Source organism: Eleginops maclovinus, chromosome 20, assembly GCF_036324505.1.
Source record: "Eleginops maclovinus isolate JMC-PN-2008 ecotype Puerto Natales chromosome 20, JC_Emac_rtc_rv5, whole genome shotgun sequence".
Classification (NCBI taxonomy): Eukaryota; Metazoa; Chordata; class Actinopteri; order Perciformes; family Eleginopidae; genus Eleginops; species Eleginops maclovinus.
In genome coordinates, this window is record NC_086368.1 from 25,713,844 (window position 1) to 25,728,192 (window position 14,349).

The window sequence follows — 14,349 nt, forward strand, 5'->3', positions numbered from 1 at the left end:
TGAAGAATATCTTAAAAACAAAACAAGTAAAGGCATGTGTACTATGTCTGGTATTTGGATTTAAATGTGACGCAAATTCCACTCCACAAAGCTTCTGTATGGTGACCTCAAAGATACAAACACATAAAAGTCATGTGCACCACAATGAAGGATTAACACTGCTTCTGGGACAGAATAGACCTCACACTTTTTGCTTTATCACGCGCTGTCTTCTTTACACCCACTGAAATGTTTTACACAGTCAAAGATGGCTCCTAGCCAACCAGCACCTAACAATAAAGTGACACTCCTGACAGCCGGATCACAGCAGAGTGCAAGTTGTTCCGAACCAAGCTGCGTTTGCACTTAGACCACCGCCACCACCCTGCCGACTGTGCTCAATGGTTAACCGCGGTGCTACAAATGACCGCTGTGCGGCTGCTGAAGGAGAGGAGAGTTTTACACTAAATATAACCTGGCTTAGCTGCTGTGTGTGGAGAGAAGCTGAGGTCTGGGACCTGGCCAAAGCAATAGTGGTTTTCAATGCTTTGTCAGTCATTACTTTTGCTGCCGTTGGGATATATGGACTCAGCTCTCACAAACTGTAATTAGAGATCACAGCGGCAGTGCCAAACTACTGGGGCAGCGGTTTAGTGGCTTTGGTATGTGGTTCAACAATACTGCAATATTTCAGTTAGGGCGGAGGTAGGCCAATATGCTCGGGGTGTCCTGGAAATTAGACAGCAGCTTAAATTAATAGAAAATCACCCGGAGCAAATCTACAAGTTACTTTGGATATTGTATTTTATTATTGAGTATTTATGTTCTTACAGGGCAGGTTAAGACAAGAGCAGTGTCACATCTAAGAGAATTTACAAGGTAAGACGAAAACAAATGACAAATACAAATAGGGGGCGAAGCAAACTGAATAAAACAACATGAGTTCAGATGTGTGTGTGTGTGTGTGTGTGTGTGTGTGTGTGTGTGTGTGTGTGTGTGTGTGTGTGTGAGAATAAAAAGAAACTTAAAGATAAATAATAATAATAATAATAATTATTATTATTGTTAATAATAAAAATAAACATTAATATTAATAGAATAAATAATAATAAATACGCTTTTAAAATATACAAAAATATTGGTAAATAATAAATACAATAAATATATAATATATATATATATATATATATATATATATATATATTATATATTTATAATCATTTGTTATTAAACATAAAATTAAGTCAGGATGCATTTCGCTAATAGAGCAGCAAAAGAGGCCTAGATGCAAATTTGCCAAATAAACCAAATCATTATTTTGACCCAAAAATCAATATTGATTAAACACTTGGCTCCAGCCTCATAAATGCATTCTGCCACAGCCAATCAGGTCAGTACTGACAAGAAAATCCTGACCACCGATATGTACCTCTGGAGCCCTGAGAATAAAGTGACCACTGGAGGTGTTGTGTGAACGACAGTAATAACAGTTTAAACATTGACTAGTATTAGTGACGGGGCAGCAGTAATGGGGCAAGCCCAGAGATGAACTGATAGCAAACTGTTGACTTATCAAAACGACTACCTCACTCCTAAGCTGCTCTTTAGCTCATATTTTCACATTTAATCCTCATCTGTTGTTATTTCTGGGCATTAAAAAGACAAATGACTGCATAACAAGGGTTGACACGTATCAGAATGCCTGGCATTTAACCCCAAAGGGGAGTTTCTAACCTTTTACGCTGCCACCCACCCACACACACACACACACACACACACACAGTCCCACCCGATATAGACTAAAGACTTTTGCTGAGGAGCAAAAATAGGAGCCTGCTGTTAGCCCTTCACAGGAGGGCGTGCAGATGAGAAATATCTGGAATAATGACGAGCCAGAACTGCTTCCTTTCACTGCCACCTGCCCCGTCAGTGGTGAGCTTTGTGCATTGTGACAGAGCTGACCCACATTGTGGTGTTTTACGGGTGGATTTGGCCTTGTATGCACACAGTAGGAGATGGGGGGGCTTTTAGGCTGTAATCCTTGTTATGTTATGGCATTTGAAGGACTTTTCTTCTGTACTGACACAACATAATTCCATTGCTGTAGCCATAAAAGCAGCAATTAGTTTCGTTATTACCCAGAGAGAAATGGTGTTGACGGCTCTCACGCAACATCACGGTGCGAGGCATGGCTCCACCTTCAGTAGTAGATCACGTCTGCACAAAAATGTACAATCGCGGGGATGCTTGACCCTGTGCCTCTGTTTACTCCGAACAAATGTTTACCTGCTGTCTGTTTATCTAAGCAGACTGAGAAAAGCTCTTGTTTAAAGACTTTTAAAAAGCCACTGAAGGCTTTTATTTGCCAGTTACCTCTACCATGTCAACGCTTGCATAAAGCTTGGACAATGCTTCAGTTTGAGAGTGAAGGAGGATGTGGAAGCCGTGGTTTATGTGCCAGAGCCATAAGCATGGATTTAGATTGGGATCTTCTTAATGCATGAACTCAAATATGTCATGGAGGAAATGTGGGCCAGCAGTAGCGATATGTTACACTCATGGCCAAACTTCCCTGGAGAGTTCTTTGTTCATTCAGAAAAATGCAGTGTTTTTCACAGTGTAATACAAAAGCAAGAATCTAAAAAAAACAGCACATTTAAATCAGTCGACCTCTTAATGGATTTACGCCTCAAAGGCACTTGCATGACTTAGGAGTCTCACGGCGAGGCGATGCTCTCACACCATCCTTTCACATGTTAATTCACTGGTTCCCTTCAATGATGGACAGCTTAAAAAAAAAAGAGCGGGCTGATTTGGCGGGACTAGATTTGAACAGAGTGACGGCTTTAAATCGACTCCCGTACACAATGAACAATCACGGTCTACCTTAAACATGGCTCCAAAGAAGTGTTAAATGTTCCAGATAAGAATTATTCTCTAACAAAATAAATGCTTTTATTACAAGATGTTCCCACTTTGCTAAAAAATGCTTCTGCAACAAGTAGTTGATTCATCAATTAGTCAGCATTGGCGTTTTTGTGAAGACGGTTGGCAACCAATTACCGGTTTTAGTAATTGTTCATGTCAAAACTGCTGTTTCCAGCTTCTCAAATGTAAGAATTTCTAGGTTTGTTGAATATGTATAGGTTTTGGACATATGGTTGAAGAAAATTAAGCAATCTAAATATATTGCCTTGAGCTGTGGGATGCTATAACAGACATTCTTCACTATTTTCTATAAGAAAAAAAAAGTATTGCAAAAATTATCAGCAGAAAAATCAATATTTAAAAAAAACGCAATTTGTACTCGTAGATGAATTACACCATCAAGTGTCCTGACCATGAGTCACTTTGGGTGTGTTTAAATACAGATTCTCAGATCCTCAACTATTTGCTCTGATCCCTCTGTTGGGGGGTTTCTGGCGACAGCAGTCTTGTCTTAACCAACCTTAAAATCAACTGATTATCTACGGCGGATTTGTTTTGCTCCTCCTCCTCATTCCACAAAACACTCGTCTGACATTGATTTCATTTATTTGCTGTCTGAACTCAGGCAGACTTCTTTCTTTTTTGCCGACTCAGCCTGCTAGCTCAGAAAAAACCTGATAAGCCCGAACAAAGTCTACTTCCAAGGTTTATCCTCCCCAGACTCTACACACTCTAATCTCATTGAAATGTGTTCAAGTGGATGCATTTTTCTGCTTATATCTTAAATATTTTGAGAGCCAATACCTCCTCCTGTGCGCATTAGATGAAGCCAAAACAAAGCAATTAGGTCCCATGATTTACTCTACTTGCTTTAATAGGGAAGTGAGGGCCTCCCAGATGGAGGTCACGGTTCTCAACCTCGCTCCTCAAGCTACCGAGTTAATCAGTTTGAAACATGTGTTGAGTTCAACGCAGAGAGAAACATCCCGCTTTATAGCCTCAATTCAACTTTTCCACAACAGTGCTGCCATAATGATCAATAACAATAAACAGGGGACTGATTATTAACACATTCTCTTCCTCAGTGTCGTAAAATAAAAGCCTGCATATCGTCCATACTTTGTTGTTCCATTAAAGTTGCAGCTCAGAGGCAAATAGCTCAAGCAGCTCAAGCAGCTCAAGCAGCTCAAGCAAAAACTGAACACATCTTGATGCATCAGGGGAAGTAGTGCAGCCGCCTTGCCAAGGTAAGGACTACACAGGCCTCTCAGAAAGCAATTAAGGGAGAGAGAGTCATAATATTGAATGGAGAGGGGGGGTGCATTCCTCTGAGAGAGGCAGCGGCAGTAGACTGTGAAATTCATATTGACTGGAGAGGCAAACACACGCAGGTAAGCAGCAGAGCCGAGCTTTTTCCCCTTTGCCCGTCAGTAGTCCGCTGCTTTCAGACATATAGTGAGTTCAGCCATCCAAAAGATGCACCTATACAAAAGCCTATAGAGTGAAACACAATTTACTCTCTGGAAAAACAACACAGTGTTTGTGGGACTAAAATGATATTCAGGAAAAAAAAAGAAATACTGCTGAGCTCTGGATGTGAGCTCACTGATGTGGTAAATCCTACTTGATTAAAGCAGGAAAACGCCTTCGACAATGAACTGTGCCAGTCCACTTAATTAAGTCAACTTGTACTCGGGGAGCGCTGGGAAATGGAAAGCAAAGCAAACAGGGGCGCTGCTGCTCGCTCCCTCGGCTTTTCTCTTCTGGATGCTAATCAAAGGCTTGATCTCCGAGCAGGACAGGCCTCGGGGAGGTGGCTCTGCTTGGCTGATCCTGGCAATTTGCTCTTGATAATACCCTCGCTCTCACTCTGCACCCCTTTTGGAAACCCGGCGGCATCTCACCTAATCTAAGCACGGCCGCTGGAACGCACCAACACAGCTCCCTAAAGTACACGTCTGCACCACCGGGGAATAATCACATAATGGCCGTAGAGTTATTACATGCTGCTTATTATCCCGTCTCTCTTTGTGCCTCCAATTTAGGGATTCCATAATAAAGATGATTGAAGATAAAGACGCTGCATTTGATCGGCTAAAACAACAATCATCTATATTGTTTCCAAAGGAACACGACGCACAATATCTTCAATATGTGCTTCTGTTCAGCTGTTTTTTTTTAATTGTTTGTACATTATTAGCCAATGGAAGCATCTGGTGGTTATTAAAATGCCTGGAGGTCTGTGGGAGGTGGGGGCATCAAATCAGAATTGCATGATTTGTTTGTGGTGTTCCTTGCAGTGAAACACAAGTCTGGTGATGCTGTAAGTTCTCCCTTTTTGCAACAACCCCTAAGCGCTTATCGAAGCACAATCGCTCCAATTACACAGCTGTCAAGTCATCAGTCATACAACCAGCAAGCACATGGCGGGGTTGATTAAACCAGCACAGGATTAGAGGAGTCCAAACAACGGTTGCAAACCAGGAATGAGAGGCAGGTGGGAGGAACAGAGGGGAGGATCAGGTTCTGGTTCTTACCTTTGAAGGAGATGAAGACGCGGGGCGCGGCCAGCGGGTCGTTGATCAGCAGGTTCCCGAGAACAGAGTCGGACAGTGCCAGGAGGGCGAGGACCGTCCACAGACCGGCCAGCTGCATGGTTGACCAACCTCCAGCAGCACACAGAGAAATAAAAAATACCTGCAAGGACAAAAACAAATACTTAGACCTGTTACGATAAGTCTTTATTTGGACGATGTATTGCCCACTATTACTGTTGTTGTAATTTTCTGATATGCAAGTACACACTTTCAAAGATTGTTAAACGTATAGTTCTTAACACAGAACATTGGCTTTCAACACTAAGTGAATAAAACATAGATGAAATAAAACCACAGAGCAAAACAATACATGAAATGGATTGTCGAAGTCTTGTAACCAACATTGCACCTAAATTAATGAACTAAAGAAGGGGCACAGGAGTATGGAGTTGTTTTTTCCTAGCAAACAATATACTGCCAATCCAATTTGTCATGGGTTAGGGCATTTGTTGAACACCTGTGCAAGTGAGGCACAAAAAATGTTTCTCAAACTGGAGGTTCATTTCCAAAAAGTGTATAATGAGTCATGAACGTGAAAATGATTGAGGTTAATGATCATAAGCGGCTAATGTGAAAATGTTTGGGGTAAATAAATATCCATTTTGCAGACATTAAGCTGTGAATTAGGAAAAGGTTTTTAAGACAATAAGATGGTAATTAAAAAATCTTCCACGTACCAAACGTAGATTAAATGTTAATCTGAACAATTAAAGTCAAAACTCGAACAATATGTTGTAAATGTAAAAAAGATCAAAGTAAATTTCCAGATATTGTAGATTAGCAGGATAATGTCATTATTGCAACAGGCCTACGAACACGTGAGAAGACAAGATGCTTTTCTCTGCAATAAAAGAAGATCTGCCACTGTTTACTTCTATTTATTTATGAGGCATGTCAAATCAAGGTTCCCAAGGGACCCATCCCTGCAAGTTTTAGCGGTGCAGCACTGAGGTGAAGAGCTCACGCCCAGATCTCCGAGAGCTTCATAAAAACTGATTAGTCCTGATGGAGAACAGCCAAGCTTTTAGAGATGTTTGTACAAACTTCCCATTTGGGAACTATTAAGTTTGTTTTTTTCAGGGTGTGCCTGTGTGACAAACTGATGGGAAGATCATGCTGACTCTAGTGATCTTCTCCACGCACCCAAAACACATTCCTACGTCATGACACCCTATGAGTGTGTGTGTGTGTGTGTGTGTGTGTTGCTCTGTAATTATAGCTTCACCTAATACCAGGTTGTAGACTAAAGAGAAGAGTCACAAAAAAGTTCTGATTGGTGTTATTTAAGTAAAATATTAACTCCTTGCTAAAGGGGTTATAAATGATGACGGGCTTAAACGCTTAGTTTAACAAGTCTTCCAAACAATGAAGTGAGGTCATCAATTAAGTCTCCAGTTAATAAATGATCACCACCAGGGAGCTACCACAATGATCCACACACTGCCACAAATCGGCAGAAAGACTTGTCTAACAGCCACTCTGCCCTATGGCCATTCCCCATCCAATCATTGAACCATGTTGCCACTTGCATTGCATTTTTATATCCCATATGAAACTTTTTTCACCACACTATTCCCAAAATAGCTGCCACAAAGCTCTTCTCTCTTTTTTTCAGTCTACAACCCTGAATATTTGGAAAAGATCTCCATCTCTAACACACCTGCCGAGCCAAAGAGTCCTCAGACTGCTTGGCTGCAAGTGGATTTATGAGCATAACCCAGCTGTTTAAACCTCAGCTGTTTACTGACAATTTGTTAACCATCCAGCTGTTTATTCTGAGACAGAGGCCAAGTCCTTCACACAAGCAGATGAAATCAAACAAGGTACCAAGGAGCCTGAGAGACTGAGTCCACTGGCTCAAACTGTTCTATAAAGATAAACATTTCTACTGCCCTCAGGTGATTTTGTGTTGTAAAATGAACATGTAAATTCACCATGAAATCATTTCAATCCATACTCCTTCAGAAGGTATTTCATCCACTAATGCTCAAGGTTTCTGCAAGTCATTAACTGCCACATGTTGGACAAATGTAATGCAACCAATCAAACAAAAGCTATTAACCACAAGTAAGGCCAATGGCAACATAACCCTCCTCCTGAATGCTACTGGTATATTCAGAAGACCATTTAAATGCCCCTTTCATCAGAATAAATACAACAAACATATAATTATATTAAACTTTATTATTATACTTCCAGCACCATCTTCTTCAGCAGTGAATGGTCCTAAATGTGAGTAAAAAGACAAAGGTTTAATGTTGCTGAATGATAGAGACTCAGATCTGTGTGTGACAGACTGGCAGCCTTGGCCACACATGGACGACAGAACTGTAAACAGTCTGGTGTGGTTTTAGAGCGCACCGTAAATTGAAATAGCAATACAATAAATAGTACTACTGATGAATGTGGGAATAAACGGTGTGATCTATCGGGATGATAAGATGTTTTTGTCGAAATGTGTATGGGAGAAACAGCAAATAATGCATTAGAAATATATTTTTTTAAAAGCGCTTCAGCAGAAAATAACAACGCAGCTTAACAGAATGAGCACAATAACGCTTACCTTATTGTTACAGCTCTCCGAATATAACTTCAGATCCAACCTCGTAAGTCATTGAACAAACCAAATCCAACAGCTCGCTCACTTTCGTCTCCAAGTTGAAATAAGAATAGAAAATCCCGGTGCTGCTCAGGAGGGCAGTCCGTACCTGTGCACACTGCGCGGTTATTGGCCCCGGAGTTTGGCAGTGCACAATGGGAAAATGAAAAAATAAATAAAAGCAGAAAATCTTTCTCTAGTTGGATCTTGTGCGAGACCGCGAGGCGAGGATATACTGTCGTCGCACGAGCACAATCAACATCTCGTGGGAAAAAGCTTTGGAAACAAAGTCCCTGTGGTGTAGAGAGGTCCAGCAGCGCGTGCTCCTCAGGAAAGTTGGGCGCTCCTGACTGGAGGGAGGCAGGCGCTAGCAGGTGGATGCAGAGGCCCAGTAAACACACCCACAGGGCGGGCTGAGCCGAGCCGCCCATCCGCCAGCCAGAGGGAGAGAGGGCTTATCTTCTCGATCTTATTTATTCAACAAAACATGTGAACATCATACATTTTATTCAGGGTTTGGAGGGCTACTTTAAAAATGGATTGTGTTACAGCAGACAGAAGGTTTTTATATTATAATTCTTTGTATTTTTGTTTCAAGAATGAACATCATGCATTCATGTTGCAGTCTCACTGTAAATGTATTCCCCTTCCAATAGAAAGACAACAATACACATGATATTCAGGGTTGGTTTAAAGATGTATTCCGTTACCATGACTGATTACCTGTATACTGATGTAATCAGGAACTGAGAATCACACAGCAATGTATATTCAATGTAATCTGATTACTTTACGTTACTTTTTGATTCCCTTCATATCGAATGTAATGCTTAATGTGACATTACAAAGACGTTTCATCTATTTTTAATTTATTTCTCAACCTTATAAAAACACTATAGATTTTGTACACTTTTTTTATTACAGAACATATATGAACATCATACGCTGCATTCAAGTTTGGTTTACAAATGTGTGCTGTTGCAATGACTGATAATCTGTAATGATATCAATAACTAAGTCTCACAATATAAAGAAGTGTAGTCTGATTACTTTCAGTTACTTAAGGATTACTTCAACATCAAATGCAAAGCCAATACGATTCAACAAATTGTGTTCTAGTTAGGTCCACATATTGTAACAGAGGAAGATATTAACCTAAAACCTTAATGAACATCCAGGCAGTGTTCCTACTTATTCCAAGTAGTGGACTACAAAATGGTATAGTTTACAGATCATTTACCTGTTAAATCTTCTTCCAATGACATGTCTCCTCAGATAATGACAGTTTATAATCAGCTGAAAGGCACAGTTTGTTTGGAGTCCATCCATCTCTTTATATGGGTGTGAAATTGTCCCTTAAATAAAATCAACTGTACAAAAAAAGATATATACATCCCATCAACAACAACAACAACAAAAAGCCTTTATCTTGGAGTTGCAATGTTTGCCCAGTTTTTATTTACAGTTTTAAAGAGTTTCCTCCTTGATTATGTGGATATATTTTCTGTACACTTCCTTTTTAGTGATTAAGAAGAAAAAAACTATGAATGTACATATCCAATACGTTTTACAGCTGCTATAGTTTGGAAGTGTTTTTCACAGAAGGGGAGTTTGCTTGTGTCGAATACGTCGCCTGTATTTTCTTCTTCCTTCACTGTGACAACCAGTAAGCTACCATCTGCCACCCACACATGAGGTGTGGAGGGAATTTGGCTTAAGGGATGTCTACATGTGTTCCTCTTCTCTCAATCAACAAGTGAGTGGCTTTAAAAATATATCCTTTTAAACTGCAAGTTCACTTTTCGTGCGTGAATCATACTTTAGTAAGTGTTTAAAAGTTCATTATACAAGTTTCTAACATTGTTACAATCATTTCTTCGCATTGAATATTTGACCTCTTCATTTTAGCCACTTAGAGCACTGACAATGTACGAATTGATGGGTCCAACTTATCAGAAATTAAAAATCTTATCCTGGTTATGTACCCATTGATTTGAGAAAAGGGTGAGCAATGTAATTCAGGCGATGGTACACGGGAAAGACGATTAAAATGCTTAATTTGCTCCTCTATTCAAACACTGATTGGACGCTTCAAAGCGACAGTTGCCTGCCCGTGAAGATTTTCTAAAGCTCATTGAGAAAATTAAACATTTTTCACATTTTTAATCATTTTCCATTCAGTGTCCTTTCACACCTGCATTATCTGCCCCTCATTCAATCCGGAGCTTTAAATTGCATGTACCTGATTCACCATGAAGCCGCCCGGGAGTCAGAGAGAAAGTTAGTGAGGTGTTCGACTCAATGGGGTCAAAGGAAGCCGTCCTGCCCAACTTTTCTACCATATAAAGTCATGACGTTGGCACTGTCGCCTCCACTCTGCAGCTTGGCCGAACATAAAGGTTGTTTTTTAAGTGACTTGGCAAAGGTCAAATACAAAGGGATCAGTTTGATGAGTCCAAGTTGACTACTTCCTCTTCAAGACAAGTCATCTATTCACTGAGGACACGGCAGATTTTGTGAGAATCCTTCAGCTTCTCCAAAGCAAGATCTCTAGACATTCCTGATCTGCTCCAGTCCTCTGAAGTCTTCTCACGTGAACTCCGGACAACATCCAGTGAATCAGGTCCCCACATTGTCCAGCCCTAGTGGGACATGACATCAATTACATCACAGTCATGAAGCTGATTCATAATTTGTTCAGAAACAACTAAGTCCAATTCCTTAATTTTTAGTCTGACAGGTTTCCTCAGCATCTTCATGTACACAACCCTTCTTCTTCATCCTCTAGTTTTTTTCTTCTTTTAGTTTAAAGTCAACCAGGGTTAAAGCTTCATCAATGAGTCAACAAGCTTGCTATTAATGCTCCTGATCACGATTGGCTCCATTCACACTTCAATGACATCAATGACCCTGAATTATTTGAATGCAATGCCCTTGACGCAGATAACACCTCTGTCCAAAAGCAGACTCGTACTTTGATCAAAAACAACCAGGTCTCTTGAGTTCATGTCCAACATTTTTGTCTGACTCATCTTCATGGAAATCCCTTCATGGAAATCACCCTTCCTATTTGCCCTCCTATGTCTGCTTTGTTCTAGCTCAGCATAAGCCAGGATAGAAGTATCTTCAACATGTCCACTGCTTTGAATGCTCCCACCATGATCTCCTCGTTAACATATTTGCTCAATCGGACATTACAGAGACTTTGTTTCAGAGAGCTAGTAGGGTAGGTCGGTTTGATGTTGGGTGCGAATGATTGGCACATTTGCATTATCGCTTACAGCTCCTCTGGGGAATATGTAACACATGTAGGTGTTTCAGTACTATGGAAAGTGAAAAGGGTTTGAAAAAAAGGTAAAAAGTTGGCCCTGATTACCCACAGTTCCTCTTTTCTGCTTGATGGGAATCCAAGGAGAGTTGTGTGCAATACGCAGAAGGACTTCTTGCTCCTAAGTGGGCCTTAACTGTAATATTTGTGATAAAATCTTGCCAGTGCCTGATTCCGAGTCGCTGTTGACATCTATCTTAGTGGTGTATGAAGTTGTTTTAATGCTCTGCAGAGGAGCCTGCATTCCAGCGAGGTGTGAACAGTGCTTTCGGTGGGTCTCTGCTGCAGGGCATGAGCAGATGCCAGGTGTTATATCAGCATTTGTGATTCTTACACAGTTCAAAAGATCATCCGTATCACAATCCCGGTTTCAATGCGTGTGGAAAGATGTGACACTCTGTTGCGTGCTCTGTAGAGGCTGCTTTGTGTTTTTGGATTGGGTTGAACCATGAAAAGGTGTCAGCTTCTATCTTGGGCCATGGAGGTGAAAATGCAGTGACAGGATTTTTCTCTCGCTGTTGCTCTGATTCGTCTTTTCCACCTCTTGATATAACATCCCTCTAACTTCTGTTTTGACTGAAATATCTGACACAACCAGGGTTTGGTCTTACTTTCTTTTGAAACTTACACATGCTTTATTAAATGTGTCTTTAAATCAGTACAAAGCCAAAAGACCTATCTACTGTATGTGACATGCATGGATTCAAAGAAAGAGTGGTGGAAGAAGAATTCAGGTCCTTCTCATGTATCTCTTTCTTTTCCTCCAGTGCCATTCATTTTATTTCTGTCAAAATAATTGGGCTAATAACTTAAAGATATAAAAAGTGAAAAATATTACAAATATTTTCTTAATGATTAACTCATTTTTCATTCACTGTAAAGCTGGATATTTTACAGTAAACACACATTTCAAAATAGAAATAAAGGTGATACATTGAGTTTCATTTGCTTCATCATAACCATGATAGGTTGTAATAACTTTAATATATAATAATGTGAATGTATATAAATCACCTCCTTAACTCTTCCTTTTTTGGAAGGTCTTAACTTTACATTTACATGAAGTAGAATTTAATGTAAAAATACTAAATTTCAAGTAAATGAATCATGCAGATAAATGTATTCTAAGCCACATGTTCCTGTGGATCTTTACAGTCTACCATATTTCTTTTATAATCATTATGCATTAATATGTACATTTTACATACAATGTTTTTATGAAATTCCTCCTCATTGTACCTTATTAATATCAGTGTTGAATGAAACTCCTGCAAACAATCTAGCCCATAAATAAATGGATTGTTGCTGGGATTAGTAACTATTATATAAACACAGAATTCAGAAGTAATAATTGTTGCTGAAGAAAGGCAATTACATTTTGACGCTTTACTAAGTAAGGCTTTCTGATCACAACCTGAGTTGCTGTTTCGTCCACGGCCCTCTTTCAAAAGAAGTGAATTTAAATCACAATGTGCTCTTTGTTTCACACCGGCTATGTCCCCCCATTATTAGGCATTTGAACATAATTCTGATTCCTGAAAGCATTCTGTCTGCGCCTCACACTCTCTCACACACAGCCTTCAAACAAAACTCAGACTGCCCTGTAGCGCCAACAACAAGACTACATTTCAAATTCAGCAGGCAGGTGCTCACCTTGTGCTGCAACAAGATAGCAGAAAAGCTTTGCTCCCAGCCCTTTCTGTGATGATGTTCTCAAAGTTATTAGCATTTAAATGAGAAAAGAAAAAGCAACATATCTAGATATCACAGCGACACTCCACAATGTAAAAACTTGTTCAACATTTCAAGAGTGTTTGAAACAAACTTTTCTTATCTCCTGAGGGGAGTGACTGAATGTGAGTGTGTTCAGTCAAACAACCAAATGAACCAATTAGGTAGAAGAGGATGGAAGAAGGGGATTTAAGGCTCTGGTCGCACTGAACCAAAGTATGCAACTCCTTGGAGCGGAGATTACAGTTCAGTGGTTGGACCACCTTCCTTTCCCCTACCTGCGGTTGCTGCATTTGAGCCATGGTTTCCTCTGTTGTTTTTGGCAACATATGGTGCTCCATACACTTCCCAGACTCTGCACGCTCAACGATATTTTACTGCCAGTCTCGGCCCTCCTACCCAAGGGAACCACAACCCACAGCGGCCCGAATAAAGGAAATGGCTTTGATTTCCTTCCACTTTTCACACATCAAATGGGGAAAGGGACAAAGACCAAGCTGGTCTTGACTGAGCTGGATAAACAAACGCAAGCCACGGTGTGCAAGCACATATGTATTTCTGTAGCGTTTAAATTGTGGCATATTGGACACAATATAACGTGTGTGCTAATGAACAGGTGACTTAATTTTTTACCCGCCGCTGCTCTACATCAGTGTTGACATTATGTGAAAGGTAAATACTGTGTAATTGAATAAAATCACAAACCGAGACACCGGTTTGAGGGGAAAAAGCCAACACACTTTGAGATTCTGAATACGCCTCTGTTCTCCGAGGCCGGTCTTTTTTTGGCTGTCACTGTAAAGTTGAGTGGCAAAATTTGAACAAATAATCCATCCACCCAAGTTTGAATGGTGATTTCATTCAGCAGAGGGCTTGATTGTAAAAAAAAAAAAGTCCTCTAGGTGGGTCATATATGATTCATACTTACTCTGCGTCATACTTCCTCTTCACACTAACCTTCTGGGAGGTACTGAAAGAGGACAGGGTTAATGCTGTGCTGCTAGGACTCTCGGGAGGGGTAAAAACTGGATTACATCACTACGACACTGAAGTGTTTAGATACGCATGTTGGAGAAATCATTTTCACACATAATCAAAATATATCTGAATCTGTAAAAGTAGTTATCTGGGAGGTCCAGCTACTATCCCAGGACAATAAAACCATAACAGTCGCAGAGAAGAATGGA

General features: G+C 40.2%; 1 protein-coding gene across 4 annotated transcripts in view; it reads right to left on the reverse strand.

Annotated features, from left to right (window-relative positions):
* The window catches only part of LOC134882963 (semaphorin-3F-like), a 65,796-nt gene extending 57,360 nt beyond the window's left edge, over positions 1 to 8,436 (reverse strand). For all 4 annotated transcript variants that reach the window (XM_063911004.1, XM_063911003.1, XM_063911002.1 and 1 more), the window contains exons 1-2: positions 8,068 to 8,436; positions 5,445 to 5,604 (exon numbers count right to left, since the gene is read on the reverse strand). In XM_063911004.1, the coding sequence (XP_063767074.1) occupies positions 5,445 to 5,562 (118 nt within the window). In that variant the 5' untranslated portion in view covers positions 5,563 to 5,604; positions 8,068 to 8,436. The remainder of the gene's footprint in view (positions 1 to 5,444; positions 5,605 to 8,067) is intronic.
* Positions 8,437 to 14,349: the final 5,913 nt, after the last annotated feature.